Here is a 22,849-nt window from a genome sequence, read left to right as displayed (position 1 = left end):
CAATAAAAATTCTTCCCGCTGAAGACAGCAAGTCAATTTCTTTCCCGTTAAAGACAACGAGAATGCTGGCTGCTTTTCAAATTTCCTACAGAGGAAATGCCATGTCAGAGATGATTTTTTTGAGAAAACTAGCATTAAGAGAAAGTCTTCTGGTCCAAGAATGACCACTATGGCACAAAGTTATTTCAGATTATTAATAATAAAAAAAAAACAAAAAAAAACAAGACCTGGGGAGTGAATTTGGTCAGACTGCCAGCATTTCATGTTCTATTTTAACTCAGTGTTTTTAAATTTGCTTTTCACAGTGGTGGAACACAACGAGTGCAAGAGTGGGAAAGAAGCCAACTTTATGTGACTTCTCAGGAGAACTTCCAGTTATACACTTTTTTTTTTTAAAAAAAGGAAAAAAAAGACAGGTATTGGTGAGATGATACAAATGTGATGACACCAAACAAATTGAGAGGGGAGGAGGGGCAGGGGGGAGTAATGAGAGGGGAGGAGGGGCAGGGGGAGTAATGGGGGGGGGGTACAGTTGACAAAAGGCAGATTGCCAATTTGATATATCAGCACATCATATAAACAAACCCCGTTAAAGATATCTGTAAGACAATATTCATCAAATAAATATTCCACCTTTGCTTTCAGTATTTATTCAGCTTTGTTTCTTTCCAACTAAAACGCTGGATTTAACTGTTGGAGGAACAGCAGTAGTAGTGGGTATATTAGTAGTAGCAGGAGATGCAGAAGCAGTAGTATAGTAACAGGAGGGGCCGTACTGCAGGCAAAGAAAACAGAGCTCCCCGGACAAAGCAGCCTGGGTTCCTGCTATTGAGAAAGTCATGAGCTGACTGGATCTGATCTGAGAGGGCGTTATTGATCGGCCATCCAAAGAAAACAAGCTCCTTAAACACAAAGGAACTCTTCAAGTAGAGAAAAATAAAAACAAAAAAAGGACATTCCTCTCACCAGAACAGAAAAGGCTTTAATTTATAAACACTCCCAGTTTGTAGGTTTGTGATCAACACAATTTTCACAGATTGGAATCACCCTCCGCTTGATCCTGATCCATGGGCGCCAGCTCTGTCCAAAGCCATCCCACAGTCAGATTCAGGACTTGCGTCCAGGCCTAAATGGACTGTAAACTAGCGGTAAAAGCACCACATGTTGGCTGGGATGGAAGGGAGTTTGTTTTTTTCCCTGAAACTTGCCAGTAGACAGAACTGTTGAGTGTTGATGTTGTGAGGCACCTCTGTAGGAGTTAGGTCAGAGGATGAAGATGACATCATGGTGGGATGTGTGTTTTTTTTCTCCTTGTTGAATATGTTTCATGTGCAGGGGAGAGGAAGTGGAGAGCACTGAAACTGGTCAATATGTAGTATTGTTTGACACGCGTTTGTAGGTCTAGTAAGGATGGTAAAAGGGGGAAAAACGAAACAAGGCTTATCATGGTATCCACAAATCCTTCACCTGCACATACAGCAACATACTGTAGGATCTGTTTTCTTATTGGTTATGCAAAAAAAACAAAACAAAACAAAAAAACCCTGCTGCTGCAGACGTCAAGTGAGAGAAAGTTAGAGGCAATACTCCATTCTCCAGTATAGAAAAATAAACAATCCTCAAGCAAAATATCCCTTATAATTGCACTGGCCTTTCTGGCCTGTCACTACTGTTACAACCAAAAGGTTGTCCATAGAGACACTGAGTGCCTATGTCAGAAAAAAACACATTAAGAATGAGTATATCTGAGTCAGGATGACAGCAGACTTTGGAATAAACCAGTTCATGATGTGACGTGCATCAGCTCAGCATGCAATCAGATGTTGAACTCTTTTAGCTGAGAAGGAGGAGTGATGTCATAACTGAATCTATTTAGTATTGCAGTAAAATATCAGGTTGAATTTTCCGTCAGAGGATTTACAAGTCGCGTCACTTCGAGTTGACAAAACAAGGGTTGATGGAATGAGTCTCGAAGGCTGGAATGAATCCGGTCTGGATGGGCCAGGCTCCATCCAGACTCAACCGCGGTGTGCTTTCACTGCAGAGAAAGTCACTTGGGGGGTCTCCCGGTATAGACTCAGCGCAGGTGCTCAAGTAAAGGCAGCTCTGTGGATTCCTCTCGGGGGGTGGGGGGGTCCCCTGCATTCAGCAAGGTCGGATCCAACGTCTGAGTGGCTCCCAGAGGATCTTGTGTCAGACTGGCCTCTTGTAGGGGAGTGGGAGGAGTAGGCTGTACAAGATAAGGCAGGTTTTGTTTTTTAAAATCCTAAAAATCAGTACTGTCAATGCAAAGCACAACTCTGTAAGAACAACGTATTTACAATATTTTATGCCAACAGTCAACAAAACAACATGATGTAAAACAACCACATGCAGTATTAACTAATAAAAGTGCACAAAGCAAGCCATGTTAATTCAGGTCAGTAGGTGAACAAGATTTAAGACTGATGATGCTGATTACTGTCCAGCTCTAGCTTATACTCAGAAGCATTTAAAGTGGTATTATTATTGTATTAATAACATATAACAAAAAATGTCTTCAAAGGAAAAATGTGTTGAACAATTTACAGACCAAATGTGAGCTAAACTTTAACTGATGGTCATCCCACAGAAGTGTCAACCCTAAAAGTGTGTGCAAGTGTGAGTGAGTGCAGCTTCCTCACCTGTGTGCGTATGGTCTGTACTGTTCCTCCCTCCCCCTCTGCTGCAGCTGGTCCGTTAAAGCCCTTCCTGCTTGAAAAACTCCACTTGCCAAAGTGGCTCTCATAGTGGAGGCTGCTGCCCTGGCCGAGGCCAGCCCGCTGGCTTGCTCTGTGCCCCGAGTTCTCCAGGAGGCTCGCTGGGCAGAAGCGCTCTGGGCCGGGCAGAGCAGGCGGAGCCACAGAGCTGCTGAAGGAGAGCTGGGAGCTGGACAGTTGCTGGCCCAGCAGCCCCTGGATGGACGATGTGCGCTGTAGGGATGAGAGCAGCCCTGCCTCCATCCTCCCCTCTGATTGGCTAAGCAGAGCTAATGGTAGAGGTTGGGGGTGGTGAGGCCAGTTCTGGGTAGGACCTACGGGGTTGTCTGTGCCTGAAATACACAAAAAGCCATTTCATTTATTCAATTTCACCGTAATACATTCAATGTCATAACACATAAGTACACAGGTAAAGTAAAGCAAGTCACCAAGTATAAAAAGATATAGGGATATTAATGATTAATCATTTACCAATAAATTGCCATTAATAATTTAACTAATTAAGAGTATATTAACCAGTAATGCAAAAAACGAGGGACATGTGGTGTAACAGCAGTATGCTTTTGTGCCACTAGGGGGAGTGTCTTACACTTTAATAAGATTACAGGTGTTTTTTGTGACCGCCCATAAGGGGGCACACTACTTATAAAACAAACACACCTGCCTGTGCCCAAGGAAGAAAATAAAGTCTCAATCTGCAGATGAGCTCTGAAGAATAAAGTTGTGAAAATTCCACTGAGATGTTTTTTGGCAGATGTGCAGTTTAGCTGAGGCTCATGCTAATGCTAAACTAGCGTCTTCAACGAAAGAAGCTACTTGTTTAACAGGCTGAGAGCTGAGTGTCAGACAGCAGACAAACAAACAAAATAAATCTCTATTCATAAAGTTCAGGCAGGCTAAGGGAAGCAGAGGATGGTCTTCCATCTTACCCATGGAGGGCTGGACAGTGGTGATATGTGGCTGGGGAAGGCTGGAGGCTGGTGTACTCTGAGTGGTGTGAACAGCAGGGTTGGTAGAGATGGAGGTGGAGCCGCCTCCACAGTCCGAGTCCTCAATGTTTCCTCCGCTGTTACAACCAGCGCCACAGCCCTTCTGTAACCTGCACAGACACATAAAGTAGCGTCACGCTCACGTCTCTGTTCAGTTGTGTGTCACCTGAAGTTTAGACTACATACCTGTCCCAGCTGCTGATGAGCCAGGTGTAAATGTTGTGCGGGCTGACAGGTCCTCCCCACACAGACCGGAGCTGGCTGTGCCCCCCAGCGTATGAGGTGGTGAGGGGGGACACGTAGATGGGGTAGCCGATGGGCTGGTCGCACGAGGAGTTTATCATATTCCTTAGGGCCTGTTTGGCGTTTTGAATGCTGCCACGCTCTGGGTTGCGATTGCGCAGGAAGACCAGCTCCTGCTGTTGCCCCGCCCACAGCCCACGCACACACTCTCTGTTCACCTGCAGGGGGAAGCACACACACACACAGTTGAGCATTGTGCTGCAGGAAAGCACATTCAAACTACTTCTGTTTTTAAGACTTCTCTGAAGTGAAACATCTTTTCTTAATACAAATCACTGAGACAGGAAATAATGGAGAATAGAGCAATGACCAATAAAACTATTCAATAATTAACAGAAAACAAACCAGAGTAAAAATACAAAGTAGTAAAACAGTAAGAACTGTGACCTTGATGACTCGGAAGCTGAGGAACCTCTTGTTAAGCATGATGATCTTGTATTCGTCGCTGCCATCGTCCATGATGTGCCTCAGTGCCAGCAGTGAAGGCATGTTTGCTAGAATAGCGCTGCGCCACACAGGGTCACCCTCGTGCGATATCAACATCTTCTCCTCGTTGGCAGTGATGGCGTCATAAAGAACCATAGGATCTTCATACTCGTCTGGAGATGTGAAGTGATCCTGGAGAAAACGCACATTACAGGGTTAGTCAGTTCAGTGACATTAACGGTAATTATTTAAACCTACAAGCTATTTTTTTTCTTCTTTACAGTCTGCTCTGAAAAATGCTACCTGATGCAATTTTAGGGACATGCGCACTCCTGGTGCCACAACACGATTCAACAACTCCATATCTGCAAACACCCACTCGTCCCTTGGAGATGTGATGCGAAAGTCTCCCTTGAAGAGTGCATGGAGGCCATAGAGGAATGGCTCCAAGCTGTCAAAAAAAACACAAGGTGTCAGCTGTTACATCTTGCTGACACACATACATGGGTAGTAATGGATGGTTTCAGTCGCAGTTAGAGACCTTACCTTGCAGACATGCTGTGAGAGGCTGTGCCCAGAGCTCTTCTTCCCAGGATACACAACCCAAAACACAGACTGACAAGTGGAGAATCTCTCTCACTGGTCACAGGCTACAACACAAAGACAGATGGAGTTCAGGTGAATGATAGGACAATGCACATTTTTTAACTTTTACTCAGGTTGGACCAGTATAAAATTTCAAATATGGATTGTCATTGTTCAAAAGTTTGTCTTTTACATAACCAGTGTAACATATTTGTCATTTCTTGTAGGATTTTCTTTAATTTTGTTCATACTAAAGACAAACTAAGCACAAAGAATGAAAATGGTACTAGGTGCGATATTAGTTTTCAGCAAAGCTGAAAAGGGAAAATATATCAGGGTTAGTGTTCACGTCTTTTTGAACAAATGAGGCAGAGCTATGTTTTTTTACAGCTCATCCAAGGTCAGAATATGAGTAGCTAGTAAACGGGAAAAAGACAACAAATAGTCATATTCTGACCGTTTGACGCCTGCTGTTGCAATACTGAATCCAGTCCAGGTAAACCAAGCAGAATGAGGAGGGGGTGATGCCGGAGGTCCTGTGGTCATAATCCTCATCGATGTTTAGGTTGAAGGTGGGGTCGCCGTCTACATAGTTAGGCCCGAGACAAGGTCGCAGAGCCTCCTGAATCGTCTCATTGGTAAGCCACTCTTCCAACTTAGGAGACCGACTGACATAGAAGATGATGCTCTGTTCAAGGGAACAAACGAATGATCTAAATTATTCATCCATCAAGCTACTGGATGTTTAAAAACAAAAACAAAAAGTCACAACAACTGTGACTGGTAAAAAAAATAACCGACATGTACCTTGACATAATATGTGATGAGGATCTTACGAAGGTCGAACACTTGTAACATGGAGGCTGCATTGTTGTCACTGATGCTGTAGCCCTCTAGTACATACTTGGTGGCGGCCACCTCCCAGGCCAACCAGCGCTGTCCAAAGGCAGCGTTGAATGACAACATGTGTGGCAGGTGACCGGGTTCACAGCAGCAGCAGCCCTCATCCTCCTCCACTCCCTCTGTGATGGCCTCTACCTCCCTCTGCTGACAGTAGGTGCCTGGACAGATGGAAGAAGTTGACGATCAGTTACTTGAAAACGACTTCAGCATATAAACCATCAGTTTGTGACACATTAGGTTAGGTTGAATAAACAATTGATATATATTTATATACTTATTCATCTGAATTTACAGGAGAAATACAAGACTACAAGAATAAAGATGCACTGTTTAAGACAGTGTGTGCCTACAAATTTAAATTCAAATTATTTTGAGATTATTCAGATTATAAAGTAAAAAACTCTCCAGAGATTCACAAACAATATTTATCTTTCTTAGTCATCAACAACCTTACAAACCTGGAATTAGTGCTAGAAGAAATTCAAATTTTATAATACAATAAAAAAATGAATGGCAGCATTTTTTAGAGGAGTTGCAGGCGTGCAGGTTGAGTGTCTTTTTACATGAATACCATCAGCTGAGCTGTAACAGGCTGATTTCTGCACATAACTGCTATTCTGTGAACACTTCACAGGTACCTAATCGATATGTTCAAACCAGCAGGTAACCAACTGAATCTGAGCTTTTTCCACAAGCTTCAAACATTATCATCCCTTGCTGCTGACCTCTGAACTCCAGACCCCTCAGCTGAAAGGTGACCAGTCCGTTGCCAATCTCGATGATGTGCACCAGAGCGTTGAGGTAGTCTGAGGCGAGGATGAAGCAGTCGCCCGTGGTGTAGTTGCCCCAGCGACCGAGCAGCAGGTCTCCACACAGGCTGTGCTGCAGAGAGCGTGTTAAGTGCTCGTAGAAAATCGAGTTCAAATTGTTGTCATCAGCACCTGTGAGGAAAGACAATGCCGCCGCCGCCACCCCCATCACCATCATAGTTTCAGAACACAATTGAATACAAATGAACAAAGTTGATAATCAGGTGGTGAGGGAATGCTGTGGCTACCTGGGTTGCGGTCTAACTGGGTTGCCAGTCTGGTGTTGGAATGATCGACCCGCTTGGTGCTGTAAATATGATGATCATTAGAACTGAATATACTGTATATGCATACTGTATTATGGCCTTTAAGATGTCGTTTTACTTTTCACGGAGAATTTAAATCAAAAACATACTTGTAGTCTCTCTCCCAGAATTTAACTGGTCTGGTATACGAGGTGACGAACACAGCACTGCCTAGGACAGGATTGAGAGGGGTGGAAAAGATGGCAGAAAAGATGGCCTGGACAAAAAGCACAGCAGAGTCTGAAGTGACATGAGTTAAGGACATCAACTAGTGAAATGTCTCTAATCCCTATAACACTGTGCCAGATGTTTGAAGCTACAGATTGAGGTGTTGTTGTATTATACTGTAAGTTAAGCACTAACACCTAATTATTGTCTCAAAATCAAACAAAGTGAAGGATACGTGGCACAGCGAAGGGCTGAGCAAAGGCGTGGAAGGCTGAGCCCCAGGTGATCTGCCAGGGGGCGATGTAAGTCAACACAAAGCGCAGCTTGTACAGCAGGTCCCACATCTGGGGATTGAAAGCACACTTCACCAACTGTACACAATACTGTTGATACAACCATGATTAACATACGCTGTGCACAAGAAACTGCCATTAAAGTAGCATCAAATTAAACTAATTAATATTATTTGTAATCAAAACTCTGGTCAGATGATATGATGTGTGTGTCTGAACCTTGCTGAAGAGAATGGACATGAAGTAGTAGTCGATGAGAAAGGTCTCGGAGAAGTGCGGGTAGTCGAAGTGGAAGAAGAGTGTGGTGAAGCACAGTGTGACGTACTGCTGCGACGGCGCACAGAAGGATGAACGCAGCAGCTTCATGCCTGCTACGGAGATGAAGAGAGCTCGGCTGCTGGAAGGGTTGAGATGGACACAGAGAGAGAGGTCATCAGTGCCACATATTGAGTTAAGAATGACATAAGATCTCCAAAACCACACAGACTGCTGTACAGACTGGCTGGTCTATGGGTTGAAGTGGGTACAAAAAGTGAAAAAAGTGTGTCTTGAGCAAGAAGCACAACCTACGGGTCGGGACGTATTTTCATGTTATGTTCTCTGGTTTCAACACACAGCTAACAGCACATAATCCCCCAGGGAGCATACACAGATAACAGTGTCATATGTGAATGTGAAAGAGTTAGGAAAGGCTTACTAGATGTCCAGCTCTTTATGATTCTGGCCAACAGCTCGAGCCTCCGTTGTCAGGGAGTTAAGCACTACAGCTGGGTAGATGAAATATTTCTCCACACACTGCAGCCATGCATACAGCTTCTCAAACCACATCAGCTGAGCAGCATCTGGGGCAAACAAAGAGCAAAACAATCTGCACACTTGTTGAGGAAATCTACAGCACAAACTCACCCCCCCCCATGTTCCCCTTGAAGCTTTCTGCAGCTGTGAATTAAATCTAGTGGAAAATTATTTAAACTGAAAAAAAGAAGAAGATATTTCTGACATCCCTAACTGTTGGGTATTCTCAAGAAGACAAATAATGCCTGGAGGGAGGATGTGCAGACCGCAGTATGACATTGGTGGTGTGTGGCTATTTCACACAAAGACCCCTTAAAAAAACTAAAAAATCTATTGTAGGTCTTTTAGTCTTAATTCAGCTATGTAAATAATAGAGTTCATTTGTTGATTTTTCGTCTATTAATATAATCAAAAAAATGTCATGCTGTTTGTTTAAAAAAGAATTGCAGTTTGGTGCTGTTGCACTCTGTTAAGCTCCCTTGGAGATATTTGAGGTTACAAGTTCTTCATTTAATTCAAACTGATTTTTCCAGAGGGGAGACTGTTCCAGTTGTTCATGGCTTACATTTTCTTCCTATACTTTTCAGCTTTCCACATGCTATGTTTCTGTGTATCTGAGCGAAGATTAGACAGCAATCAGACACTCACCTCGGACCTCAAACTGACTGTACTCTCTGGAACGCAGCACAGGGTGAGCCAGGCAGAACCACGGCAGCTGTTTGCGGAGCTGAGGCAGGAGATAGTGTGTAATAAAGCCTACAACTCCAGCCAGGATGTACAAAACAAAGCTAAGTGCAGGCTGTGGGTCAAGAGAGAAAAAAAAAGGAAAGGAAAATGAGCATGAAAAATCTGTTTGTCACAAAAACCTTTTTTGAGAAATGTATTAGAACAGGATCATAAACTCTACTCAAACTAACTTGAAGAGCGATGAAAACTGTGCTGGCACTGATGGCAAAGGTAATCACAGCCATGAGGGGACACATGACGAGGTCTGAATGAAGAATCTCTTTCTACAAAGAGAAGGCACAAGGACAAGTCTTTAAAATTAATGACACTATGAAATTAAGCATGAAACTGTCCCGAGCGTAAAACTGGAGGCGAGTGAGCAGTGATCTTTACCACAGAGTTACGCAGCTTCTCAGGAAGAGGGTCCTTGATCTCCATAGGGGGTTCTTCTGGTGTTCGGTTCTCCAGCTCTGGGAATAATTTAGACCTCACCAGTGACCTGATGAGTGGTAAAAAAACATATAGGTATAAGAAAAAACTTTAAAAAGTTAGGAAGGGGCTGGTAGCTTCTTCAGGTGTGCTCACTGACTTTTTCGGCCTTGACATCTCAGGCCATTACTGACAATGTGAAAAAAATATACTGACCAAAGGATGGTGGGATCGCTGCTTTGGCGGCTGAGGTGGTAGGATAAGGCCAGGAGTAGGCCGCAAAACACAGAGAACAGTACTGGCACATGGGCATCCCCCCACGGTGCCTACAGCAAAAAAAAAACTGAATTAATTTCTGAACCAGAAATACCAAACCACAACCACTTTGATGTTCTGTCAGCATCTCTGCTCCGCTTACATTGATAGCACCGAGGCTAAATCCATACAGCAGAGCTGCCACCAACATGCTGCGTATGAGGCTGAACAGAGATGAGAGGGGGCTGGTAGTGGCTGAGGAGAAAGATGCACAGATCAGGAGGAAGCTAAACACAAGTTTCTAAACAGACAGTTTTCAGATGCTGTAACACTTCCATAATTTCCTGTGTTGACATGTTACTTACCAGTTCCACCAAAAATGTGCATGTCGATCTGCTCCAGCAGACACATCACAAAGGTATTGACCTGAGGTAGCAACCCAAACAGGAAAATGACCGGGAAACACAAGGCAAACACTGTTGGACAAAAGAGAGAGAGAAAAAAAAGACAATAAGTGAAGCTGGTGGAAATAAAACACACCCCTGAGTAAGCTGGGGAAGTTCACCCATCACTCTAACACATGGCTCCTATTTTTACACACACACACACACACACACACACACACACACACACAATGTGCTTTATCTTACAGAGTACAATGCCAATAAGTAAACAGTCATGAACAAAGACTGACCAACAAGCATATCCCTGACACAGAGCAGGAAGTGTGCAGAGAAGAAGGTGACGCCATAGAGGGAGAATGGCTGCAGGCTGCTAGAGCGCCCAGACAGGTCGAAGATCCAGATCATCACACAGCACAGGCAGAAGTAAACCGGCCGACTGTACACAATGATCCAGTTATGACCCTGTTAGGTAAAAGAGAAAGAGACACTCAAACTAGAGCAAACTCCAATAAAAAGGGTGACGTGGCTAATTTTACAATTTTACACTTGGCACATGAAGGTGAACACAGTACTCACATGCATGGGAGAGGCTGCATCTGGTTGTACACTCTGAAACAAAGAGGCGGGGGATTAAGGTTTCACAGATTGAATAAAAAAAAAAAAAAAGGCAGGAACAGTAGTTTATATTTTACATGGGATACATAAGATAATTTGATGTTTATCGTGTATTTTATTTGGTGTACATTATACAAAATTTGTTTTAGATAATCAGATGCAATTCTGGCAATACAGAAAAACTGGTTGGATGTTGTGCAGTTTGGGTGTTTTCATGTTTTCATGATTTCCCACATGGTTGCTGTTAAGAGATGTGCAGAGCGCCAAATTAAACACTAATAGAATATGGATTAAACACGTGGATAAAGCTATAGTCTTGATTGAGACTGTGCTGTGATAAAAGCCCATACCCTCCTTCCCGTTCTCCCTTCTTGCTTTCTTTTCAAAGTACACTTGCACAAACTGACAGAGCTGTTTTTTTTGTCACCATTTTTAAGGATGCAGCAAGCTTGTGTGAACAAACTTTAATGGCTTTATCAATGACAAAAACTGGATTCAATGTTTAATGAAATCCAGAGAAAAGGTACCTTCAGTAAGGAGTACTGGCAGCTAGCAATGACCAGGCAGAACTGGAAGACCCAGATGTCCCTGAAAAAGCCCTGGAGTAGCAGTAGGAACCCCAGGAAGGCCACCAGACTGGCCAGCACCACAGCAAACACGTTTTCTCCCACACGGCGGTTTCTGACAACACAGAGCAGAAAAATCAACATTTGGACAATTTAGTTTTTCTCTGAGTAAGAAGAAATGTAATTTTTATCTTTAAATAATACAGAAGAGAAAAACCAAAAAGGGTCAAATGGGATTAAATGATGACTCAAATGCAGTCATGTACATTATTCATGGCATATTAGCGATAATCGATTGCAAAATGCTTTCCTTCACTTTACCAAATAGGTATCATCTCTCCACAACTCCAACAGTCTGGCTTACCTGTCCAATAAAGCCAGAAGAGCCAATCGATCATATCGAACTCTCAGCCACTTCCCCGGCAGCACCCAAAAGCGATAGTACTGTTTGGGTTTAGCCTTCTCCTCAATCATCAGTGTGTTTTCCTGGGACTCTTGTAGAGACTCATGATCCAGATCAAACTGGAGACCGTGCAAGAAATAAATGATCAGTTAAGAGAGAGAAACAAGAAAAGTGTATTTCCTCTGCGATAGAGAGAGTGCTGACATATTTAAATGAGCATCTGCAGCATGAAACATCAAAGACTGCTAACCTCAGGCATTTCCAGAGGCACACTGCGCACCTGCATGCCCTGTAAGGCCACAGGTCTAGGCTGGAGCACTGACAGGACTGGTGCCCCTTCCTGGACCTCAGTGGAGGTGAAGCTTGAGGACTGGGACTGTCTCTCCCTTTCCCTGCAAGTGTGAAATTTCATCACAGCTATCAGCCATGCCTTAAACACAAAATTATCTCTAATAGTCTTGGAAAAAAGTCAACATGGTAGTGATGCACGGATCACCTCTGACGTCATTCAAATCATCTACGCATGAATCATCCACCCACCACCCACCAGAACAAATTACTTTCTCTAATTTAGAGACCCGCACCTGATCACACTCTACCATAATTTCTCCATGGGATAGATGCAGGTCTGATGATATGGTAACATATTACACTGAGGAATGCTGGTTTTAAAATAAACATTTAATTTGGTGTTGTAGTGTGTTCGGGAAAAACTGAGCCTTGCAGAAATGTTATCGTATTGGTGACAAAACAGATGATGGCAGTAGCGCTGCGTTTCATTTGAAGAGAAAGAAGAAACACAAGAACAACAAAAGCAGACGGCCTCATGCGAGTGTTGTTCTTAGTCTACTAATATTATTACTATTATTATTATTAATATTAATATGTTCCTCGTTAATAATAATGTATTATTTTACTAACCCACAATCCATCTGCTGTTAATCAGAATATTCATTTTTGTGACCAGGCCCACCCGATCCACAGATACCCGCTGATATAACTGATCTGCATATCATTACAACCTGGTGATAAAAGCTTTGTAACTTACTGAACTGGGTCCTCATAACCACCTCCAGCAGGTCCAAATGTGTAGGACCTTTTCACTCCTGTTACACAACAGAAAGAAAACTGAAATGAAATACATTTCAACAGGGAATAATCTACAATAATCTGCAGACATCTGTAGCTCCAGGTGCTATACATATATTTATTTCAATGACCCTGTTTTGGCGTCATCTTTAGATATCAGCAGCTCTTCACCCTGCTTCCACACTTAAAGGTAAGTTAAGATAACCAACCCCTCTTCATATTTAACTGATAGACATGATGCATCGATCTTTTCTAAATGTTGAACTACTCCTTTAAAGACACTGACTCACCACTCTCATCATAGAAATAGTGCACTGCCCCCTCTGATGTGTCGTCAAAGGTGGAGGCCTCGTGGATACCGCTGCGGGGCAGTAGGAGTGAGGAGGCAAACTGTAAGGCTGAGGGAAGCGTGCGGGTCCGCGAGTGGGAGGAGGTCCGAACCCGCTGGAGGTCCTGGAGGCTACAGGAACAAATCACACATCAGCTTTAAAATATCATTTCAGCAGTTTTAACTTATTTAATGCTTTATTATTGATTTCCCCAAAAGCTGCTGAATATAACATATGTAACATCCACCATACGACAGTCAGTCCTACAGTAAACTACTTGGACTACTGCACACTTGGTAGAAATTTTTTTGGGGAAAAAAGGTGTGTTAGTTTAGTGGACTGACCTGGGAGGGGATCCCATGGTGGACGGGGGCGGTGTAGGGTTGCTGCCAGCATTGTGTCTCCTGCGGATGGCCTGGGTCCTCTTAACACTGCTGACGGAGTCATGTTTGCCTCCATCCTCTGAAGCCATGACTGGAAAAGGGTTATCAGTTACATCAATGCAATGGTTTATGTTACAGTGTCAGCATATATGATACAAGGCAGGGAACCAATGCCTCACATTATTCTAGGCAATACTGGATTTTGCCTTTATAATATCTGCATTTAAAATGTGACATTGACAAAAACAAAACAAAATGTGGATTACTCATTTATTCTCGTACAGTGTGCAATTTAATATACTGAATAAAGCTGAACTACCCATCACACTGTGTTTCATTTTTCCATGCATGGCAGCTCCCACTGAGTAGCAACAATATGGCTTAATGACACATTAATGATGATGGTCAACTGTGGTGTAAAAGAATAAGCTGTGTTAGTGAATAGCTAAACCCAATAGAGGCACAACAGCAATAGATTTTAATTAATACATTCAGGGTTTACCCCAGGAAATTGGTTGGTGGATGTGGTGAACCATAGAGAAGCTTAATATTATGTTTCATGAAATGAATTCATTTCTCCTGATGTCAACATTGGGAATTTTTAATTTGAGGAGCTGCACTATAATAAACTGTGGGAAACCATCAATACAGTGTTTCCCCTACCGCTGCCAGATAGATTATCATCCTACAATGTGTTGCATTTAAAACTTGCATCAGTGCAGATGGATTAATCAACAACAACACTGACCTTGTAAGTTGAACATTTAATATATTTGTACTTCTGTGGTGCTATAATGGAGACAGCACCATCTGTAGCATGTTGTTGAGGAAAATCAAGAGCTATTACCAAAGCAACAGATATTCTTCCTGAGTTCCAGTGTAGTGTGTATGTGCTTCTTTGTATTGTAAATAGCTCATATATAATAGTAAATACATTTATGTATGTGCTATAAGTAAATATTAATAGTTATTTACATAATGTATGTGTACTTTTATTTCACCTCAGTGTAGAGAAATACAAAGACACGCAAAGGCACCGTACTGCGCGTGTCTATGATGACACGGTCGACAGCATGTATCTGTAATGCACCTGTAGTACCACTACCAGCCCCCTGAAGAAAATCCTTGGGGAAATACTGCAATATACACACATATGAACGCACTACTTGAAAACAGTCCAGTTTTGGCAAAAAGTAACTTGATTTGGTCTCATTTGATTTGATTTGAGGGAAGAAAAGTCTTAAGTGTTGTTTAATCTTGTTTCTATCTGCTAAATACACCCTGGATCATGACAAATTCAATCAGGGTCCCATTTCATCCTTTATTGTCTTTAGTTTCTCACTGCTTACTGGCCTCCAAACAAAACTACAATTATAACTTTGCAATGGCTGCATGTTTATTTATGAATGAAATTATCTAAAGATTTTGTTCATTTCTTACAAATCACTGCTTTATCATTGCAAGAACATAAGCACATTTTAGATTAGTGGACAAAGTTGACGGCCCCTTGGTCCAGGTTGAAGTCAAGAGGTGATAGGTATCAGATTACAGAGACTTTAACGCTGTGAAACAAATATTCATGACAATTTACAATCTTGAATTAGACTGTAAATTTATTTTTGTCTCTTTTGTTTCATTTTCTGTTTTTTACAATTATATATTTTCCTTGCTCTGGGTTTTGGCTTATTTTTAAAAACAGAGCTACTGCATATTTGAGCAACTGAATTCATGTACCAACTCTTTAAGCACATGTTGATGTACTGATTTACTTTGAGGCAACACTCGCAAGAGCTCACAGTTCATGGATTTCATTCTTAAACTACTTCCTTCACGATGCTTTCCTTTGATCACTGCTTTCTAGAGGCACGCAGGCCTGTGTGGTCTAATTATATATCAAAGGAAATGTCACCCAGAGCAATGCAAGCTTGGGGTAGAGTCTACCAAGAGCTTGGTAGAGGGGTGGTGGGGGGGGCATGACTAATATGTGAAGTAGCAATGCAATTCCTTTTCCTTATCTTGAAATCGACTTTCAGTTTATTTAACGGTTTGTAAACTACAACATTAGTGTTGAAATTAGGTTAGTCAGTGAGATGTTTACTTTCACATTCATGAATCAGATCAACTTGGAAGTAGTTGTGATGGTAAATCACAGTAAATAAAATAGTTTGTAAAGAAGTAATGTCTAAGTAGGAAGTTTATACTTGTGCTAAATGTTTACTTTCTTTATATACCACCTCTTGATACGTGTCAAATTTAAACTTTTATAAACCTGTCACATTTTGAAACTTCAACTTGTTTTTTCCAATTTGTCTTCTACTATATTTCAATTATCACGAGTTATATGAATTATTTTTCCACAATCGTGATGACGTTATACAAAGGTACAATGGAAACCTAAAGTGCAGTGCTCAACTAAAAGCTTGAGTGAGTATGGTGAAACCTTTTTGAGTACTCATAATACAGTAACAGACATACTTTCTTTAGTATTAAATTGTTTGTAGACAAAAAAAATCATTACCAGCAAATATTCTATAATGGTTAATAAATTATTTAAAGTTAACACTGTCAGCCAGAATGTGTGGATGCCTCACAACTTGGCTTCAAACCTTTTGGCAAATTAAATACTAGAAAGCTTCAGAAAGTGCTAAACTCAATGCCAAAGCCAGAAAGAAATCTCCTGAGCATTGCCCCAGGACTCCTTAGGCTGAATGCTTTCCTTAATTAGCAGAATAAGCCAAAACATACTGAAAACAAACCAACAAACATATTGTAACACTTCCACCAGAGGAAGCCTTCACCTGCGCCAACAAGACTAGGTCTAATCCTTGTATATGTCTGGACTGCGTACGGTCAATGTTACAGGAATAGTCAGTGGTAGTGTCGATAATGTGAAATGTTTATGTGCAATTTTCTGTAGTGGTACCAGTAATATTTGCTTGTAAAATGTACTGTGTGTGTAAAGTGTATGTGGTTAAATGCAGTTGCAAGAACAATATTTTCACATTTCACATATCTTGTGATGTTTGATTTGAAAGAGAACTTATATTCATTCTAATTATAACTATTCTAAATTGTCTGTGAACTCCACCTGCGCTCTCATCTATTTCACTCTGCAGACGTCTCTCATTTTTCGCTCTGTATTGACAGTTTTGTCAGAGTGATTGTTATCTGGGCTGCTTTAATTGTGCGCTCTCCTTTGCTCCTTTTTCCTGTGTCCTTCCCGGCATTATAAATAAAAGTTTTAGCAGCATTTTGGGTGCAAATTCAGGAGGCTCATCTCTGCCCAGTTACCGCAGTCACAGTCAAATCAAGCGCACCTATAAAGCAATCTCTCCACTCTGAAGTGATTTAACAGTTACATGAGTCACATGTTTTACCTGCAAGACCTGTGTTTTAATGCTATTGTTCATATGCAGTTACAGGGCTGATCCGTGGCCGATCCAGCCAAAAACTAGAGGGGTTTATCCTGAAAACACACATATACAATATACAATATATAACAAATATTGTGTCAAACCAACTCACCTCCTCCCACAGCTCCCTCTTCAGCCAGCTCTCCAGCCCTCCAGCCCATCTGGTTGCCAGTCCAAGAGCCCCCAAGAGAATCCAGCCGATGATGAGTTCCTGGAAAGCTATCAGTGTGAATAGTGCGAGCCTCCAGGTCAGACTTAGAGATGGTGAGAGTGCGAGGTGCAGGGGTGGAAGTGGAGGGCATTGTAAGCAGAGTAGAAGGCAGAGCTGTCGTGTTGCTCTGGCCTCCACCTGCTCCATCCATACTTAGCACTCTTGCATGAGTCTTAGCACTAGCTGTGCTAGAAGAGCGCTGAGCAGCACGAGAATGCGAGGGGCCAGCAGTTTCAGGTAAATCCCCATCCCTTGGAGTGGGCAGTTGAGCAGCAGGGGGGTGTGGGGATGTAATGCCAGTGTTGGCGAGGTCTGGGGAGTAGCAGGAGGTAGAGGAACTTGAGTCGTCATCGTCGTCATCATCATCATCTGAGCTGTATCGGCGCTGAGAGCCCAGGCTAGAGCCAGCGCTCATGTCACTGCCGTCATCCTCGTCGCTGGAGTCCTCAAACAGACTTTCACTGTAAGCCTTGGCGCCAAGTCGGTTACGCACTGGGATGTAATCTCTGTGCTGTCTATGATTGTGGTGACGCCTGTAAGAGCCACAGTCAAAACTACTGCTTCCAGCTCCAGCTCGCCTCCTTGGGGCTTTCCTTCGGCCTGGCCTGTGCCCCACACTGCTGCCACTGGCCCGCAGTAGCTTCAAGTCTTTAGGGCGTACAACCTGCTGGGCTTGCAGAGCAGGCTGATCAGACAGTAAGAAGGGGGTAGAGGATATGGGCAAAGCAGGCTCAGAACACACTAGACCCAGGGCCAGCCCTGAGGGCACTGAATTGGCTTGCCGAGGTGGGGGTAGAGGAGGAATTGGGACATTTCTGTCTAAATCACAAACCTCTGAGTGGCCACTACTTGAAGGGGAAGAGCTGTGAAAAGGAGGGGGCAGTGCAATCTCACAGGGTACAGAGGGCAAATCCTCTCCTTCAACAAGTGTCCTGTCTAGCCCCTGGCTGAGCGAGAACTCTTTGGAAGGGGAGCGCAGTAGCACACTGTCTGACAGGTTGTCAGTATCACTGCCACCTTGTCCTGCTGGATCCTCTCTGGGCTCATGGATGTTAGAGCCCACAGCGGGTGCTGAAGCAGACGCCTGTCCATCTGTGGGCCGAGGATGGCTGAACGAAGGACTTTCCAGCTGAGTGGAATCTGTTTTTTCGCTGCGGTAGCTACTAACCGTGCTCAGTGTCTCACGGTCTGTGGTGCCTCCACCTGCACTGAAACAGCTGTCCGTGGATCCAGCAGCTAGTGCTACCCCGCTGCGGCTGCCTGGGTGTTCAGTCCCAGGTGCAAACGCAACAGGGTCCAGGCCCAATCCTAGGAGATTTTCACTCAGCTCTTCGCTTAAGCTGCTCTTAATAAGGGGGCTGAGGGGAGTATCCCCCAAGCTCTCAGACTCAGCAGAGGGGCCGAGCGGATAATAAGCCCCAAGCCCATTGTCCTCAGGACTTTTTTGAGACAGCTGTTCTGGTAGCTCCTCGACTTCATGCAACTGCTCTTTCTCTCCCCCATCTTCCTGGCTGGAGGGTGAAGGGGGTATAGACAAGCAGTCTCCAGGTTCCCCGAACCCAGCAGACATTACAGATACTCCCATAAGACCTGGGAAATCGCCTCCTAGAGCAGCAGCAATGCAGGACTGGACCACACCAGGAGTCCCTGTACAGTAAGACATACCAGAATCAGATTGAAATACACTTATGTGGACTGGATGTTATACAGAGACTGTGAATCCTGCTTCTCTGGACCAAAGTGTTTTTTAATTATTTTGTTATATATTTGGACACATGCACTACTGTTAGTCACAATGGGCAGGATTAAGATCCATGCTTACAATAAAATGTGCACAGTACTCATATGCTTGTAGCCAAGGCTCCTGAGTGTGACTTGTTTTTCACATAATAAGACAGTGTTCAGAGAATATGATGATGCTTGTTTCTGGTCTCTGAATTGTAGCAGACTTACTAATAGTGTCCTGGGAACTCTGGCGTAAGATATCACGATGAGCTGAAGTAACAATCACATTATTGCTTCCTTGTTCCCGCATTAGCTCCTTGATATCTGAGGTAAAAGAAAATAAGAGGCTCAAAAAGCACCAGTACACACATAACAAGGACTACACTCACTATGATCAGGCTCATGAGTAATTTGTACAAGGACAGGGTACATAAAAGAAACTGTACAGACTTACCCCTAGCTCCCCCTGTATCCTCAAGCTGAGGCAAGAACTCCTGGAGTATAAGGACAATTAAGAAAACACAAAAAAAGACACAGTCAGTGCATTAAAATGGTTAAACCATTGCAATATACTGTATAGTGTTTTTTTGATAAAGGTCAAAATTAAACATTTTCTAACACCAAGAATTGCTGTGATGACGGAGGGAGAAGAATGAGAGGGCTACAAGTTACTATAAAGTATGGTAATCCTCACCGACACCTGGTTCAGTCCAAACAGAGAGTGCTGGGAGCTACAGCGCACCGGGGGTGTTGAGTTGACCTTCCGAAACACAGTCATCTCTACACCAACATGGCTATCCCTGTGAGGAAGTTACACATACAGAACGATTTAAAATAAGTCAGCATCTCATAGCATCATGATTACATAACTTTTTTGTCAAATAAAACTTCCTCTTACCTGTGCTGATTGCCATCATGGGCACCTGAACCGTCATCTCCTTCTTCTGTCCTTGGGGCATCAGCTGTGAGTGAGGCCTGCTTCTTCTCTACAATCTCCCCAAGGTCGAACATAGCATGAAGCCGATAGTTTACCACTTTAATGGCTGTGAAAAAGACAGCCACCACAGCGGAGTACACACCTGCGACCACCAAGCTAGGAGGAAGAGCCTAAAAGAGAGTGAAATGACAGCAATTATGACTAAATATGGAAATGAGACGGTGCAGTCCAAATCAGGAATGAGCGCCAGGAATTATTTGACATGTAACACATTCTAAATCCTCAAAAAACACATCATCAATATATTAAACATAGTGATTGGTACGTACATTTCATAATCAAAGAAACTTCTCATTGTTCATATCAACAGGGAAGCTTATAGTCAAGTAGAGTTTCTTACCAAAGAGTGTAGAAATGATAGAAAATGGGCAGTTATTGAGTTGACATTCAAACATTTAGTATACGTGCTTATACATTGTAAAAGGCAACTTCTGTTTTTAAAATTGTCTTATTTAGGAAGATTTGGTTTTTCCTACAGTTTCCCAATCTCATTTAACCACTAACTTGCAAATGAATTAGAAGGCAAATGTTAAAGGTGTTACACACACTGAGTTGAGAACGTTCTTGAGATTTTGTAGACTTTCTGATTCATCTATGATCAGTTTTACAGTGAAAATCTAAAAAGTGTTTATTTTTAAATGTATGTCTAATCTATAATACAGTTTGCATGAGACCATATGTCAGTCATGTATTGTGTAAATGTCCTTGTTCAGCTGTCATGTCTGCTAAAAAAAAAGCAGTTATGGTACAAAGTTAAAAAAAGCTTTCAATTATGAATTCTAGAATTTAGTGGCTCTGTCTCATACACTTTGGATAAACCGGCAGTTAGCTTGCCGTGAAAATGTGCTTACCATGTACAACAGAAAGGGGAAGGCCAGGAGAAATATCCAAAGGTAGAGGTGGAAGCAGTTGGAGAACGTGCTCTGATGTGGGTCCACATACCACCCTCCTGTGAGTGAAGCCCACACACCCTGCCGTAATATTTGAAGAGCTTGGGAACCCATCTCCGCTTCAGGTTCAACCCAATGCCGAAACGGATCCTCCAAGGCTGTAGCTCAAAAGACTGTGCAGTTCGAGCCACAGTGTCTTGTGTCTATGATGGCACTTCCATTGGGGATGGCAGGTTAACCAAGACTGTTTCATCAAGGACAATTGTTCTGTGTCTTGGATATGTATACTTCAGTTGTGGTCAACAGTCCTTGCATATTCTTGTGCCAGTATGTGCTCCCTCCCTGCACAGATGATGCCAAACTCTAGCCTAATCCTTGTTGGGTAATCAGGTGAGTGACTTTTTGGCACATTGGTAACCCACAGAACGTATGAAAAAACATTCATCTGTAAGAAAGATCAAAACTGGTTTGTTTCCTTATACAAAACTACAAATCAACATCCCATTGAGTGGGAAAAAAGTATACTGTACAATTAAACCAACTGATGAAATTACAGTGAAAATTGTATACACGTCTTCCTACTTTGACTTCCTTAAATTAAACATGATAAAGCTACAGTTTCCTCTTGATTTATAGCTCATGTCGAGCAATCAGCAAAAGATCAAAAGAAAAATCAGGTCTGTTTTGGTACTGAGTCGCCATTAAACTTCATCATTTAACATGGATCACTCATAATAACATTTACGTTTGTTCACCACAGCAATTTGGAACTAGCTTCTAAAATGTACATTTTAAGCTGTTGTTTTTTGTTTGTTTGTTTATGTTTGTTTTTTTTTTACTTAAAGCAAAACTGACACTGACAAAAATGATTAAATAAAATTAGAGTAACGTGTGTCAGTAGGTGTTTTCTTACAAACAATCCAAAGAAACGGGAAAACTACAAAACATAGTTAATACATTTAAAACAGGATGACAGAGATTTAAACTCCCTATTTTAATGTCCAAGCCAGTGTTGTCCCAGCTATAGATTAAGTTTTCTGATTGACATTAGCAAGCTAACACACAGTTTAGCCTTGCTAACGATCACTATGTATTTATTATGATCGCTAAAAGCAGATCAGCCACCATCAACGCCTTCAATCAACTCGGTGTGTATGAAAACATAATCGATAGCTGGAGTAAAGTCCAGCACTGTGGCTGACAAAGGCTAACATGATTAGATTGATTAACGCTGGTTACCGGCTCCTGCTAGGCCTCATATCAGCACTTCAGCCCGGGTGATATCTCTGTCGATAGCTGGGTGAGTGTTCAGCCTACAACAACAAGTTAGCCCAGTCGCTGCTCGTCATTACTTCATGTTAGCTTCGTTTAGCTTGATACATTTGGTAATTGCTCTCACAGTGAAATGTTTCCCACATTTTGGATCCCAGCACAGCTTACAATTAGCTTTAGCTGTCCAGCTTGACTCATATCCTCCTTCCGCATCCAGTCCTTGCAAAAAAAAATCTCAGAGCTTTCCCTTCTCAGGATGCTAGCGTAAAAACTGTAGCTGTAGCCTGACTTTTCGTTTGGCGTTGGCTAACTTATCGTTGTTTCCTGAAAGTCCCTCATCTTCTTTGGCATTAATGGTTGACAGGCATGTAGTTGGAGCGTAGGCCTTCTCTCATGGTGAACGACAGCTGTGTCTTGGCATAAACTGTGTTAGAAATGTTTCAACCATTAAGCTAGCTTGCTGAGTAGCTAGCACTAGCTAACAACTAGTTGACACACACGCACGCATGCACGCACGCACAGAGCGATCAACGGAGAGAGAGATTCCCATGACTCTGATTGGTCATGTGCAATGACGTCACGGGGAGGGGATTTTTCTTTTATTTAAAAAATATCAAAATACATATTTATTTGTATACATTTTAATAAATGACAAGAGCGAAACACTTTAAGACAATACATAAATATAACAATGAATGCATACGTGCTAGGGTCATTATAGTTTTGAAAATTTCATTTGTTTTTAATATTTTTTTTCAGTTTTGTTTTTTTTTAAATTTAAGTTTAGTTTTAGTGATTTAGTAGTTTTATTTTTATTTTGAGGAATTT

General features: G+C 42.4%; 1 protein-coding gene across 1 annotated transcript; it reads right to left on the bottom strand.

Moving 5' to 3' along the window:
• Nucleotides 1-962: 962 nt before the first annotated feature.
• LOC128371237 (pecanex-like protein 3) lies at nt 963-22,507 on the bottom strand. Its single transcript, XM_053331499.1, has 36 exons — nt 21,989-22,507; nt 20,711-21,194; nt 19,761-19,969; nt 19,557-19,662; nt 19,317-19,356; nt 19,091-19,186; nt 17,039-18,784; nt 13,475-13,604; nt 13,092-13,261; nt 12,761-12,818; nt 11,963-12,104; nt 11,674-11,831; nt 11,271-11,424; nt 10,705-10,737; nt 10,419-10,590; nt 10,090-10,200; nt 9,888-9,979; nt 9,686-9,795; nt 9,434-9,539; nt 9,232-9,324; nt 8,963-9,113; nt 8,217-8,361; nt 7,739-7,916; nt 7,462-7,570; nt 7,169-7,298; nt 7,002-7,060; nt 6,670-6,885; nt 5,849-6,102; nt 5,499-5,729; nt 5,003-5,106; nt 4,760-4,907; nt 4,418-4,648; nt 3,914-4,188; nt 3,668-3,837; nt 2,664-3,070; nt 963-2,230 (listed from the first exon to the last, which is right to left on the bottom strand). The coding sequence occupies exons 2-36, from the start codon at nt 20,861-20,863 to the stop codon at nt 2,078-2,080; spliced, it is 6,840 nt and encodes a 2,279-aa protein (XP_053187474.1). The 5' UTR covers nt 20,864-21,194; nt 21,989-22,507; the 3' UTR covers nt 963-2,077.
• Nucleotides 22,508-22,849: the final 342 nt, after the last annotated feature.

Source organism: Scomber japonicus, chromosome 13 (genome assembly GCF_027409825.1).
Source record: "Scomber japonicus isolate fScoJap1 chromosome 13, fScoJap1.pri, whole genome shotgun sequence".
Lineage (NCBI taxonomy): Eukaryota > Metazoa > Chordata > Actinopteri > Scombriformes > Scombridae > Scomber > Scomber japonicus.
This window is presented reverse-complemented; position numbering and strand designations above follow the sequence as displayed.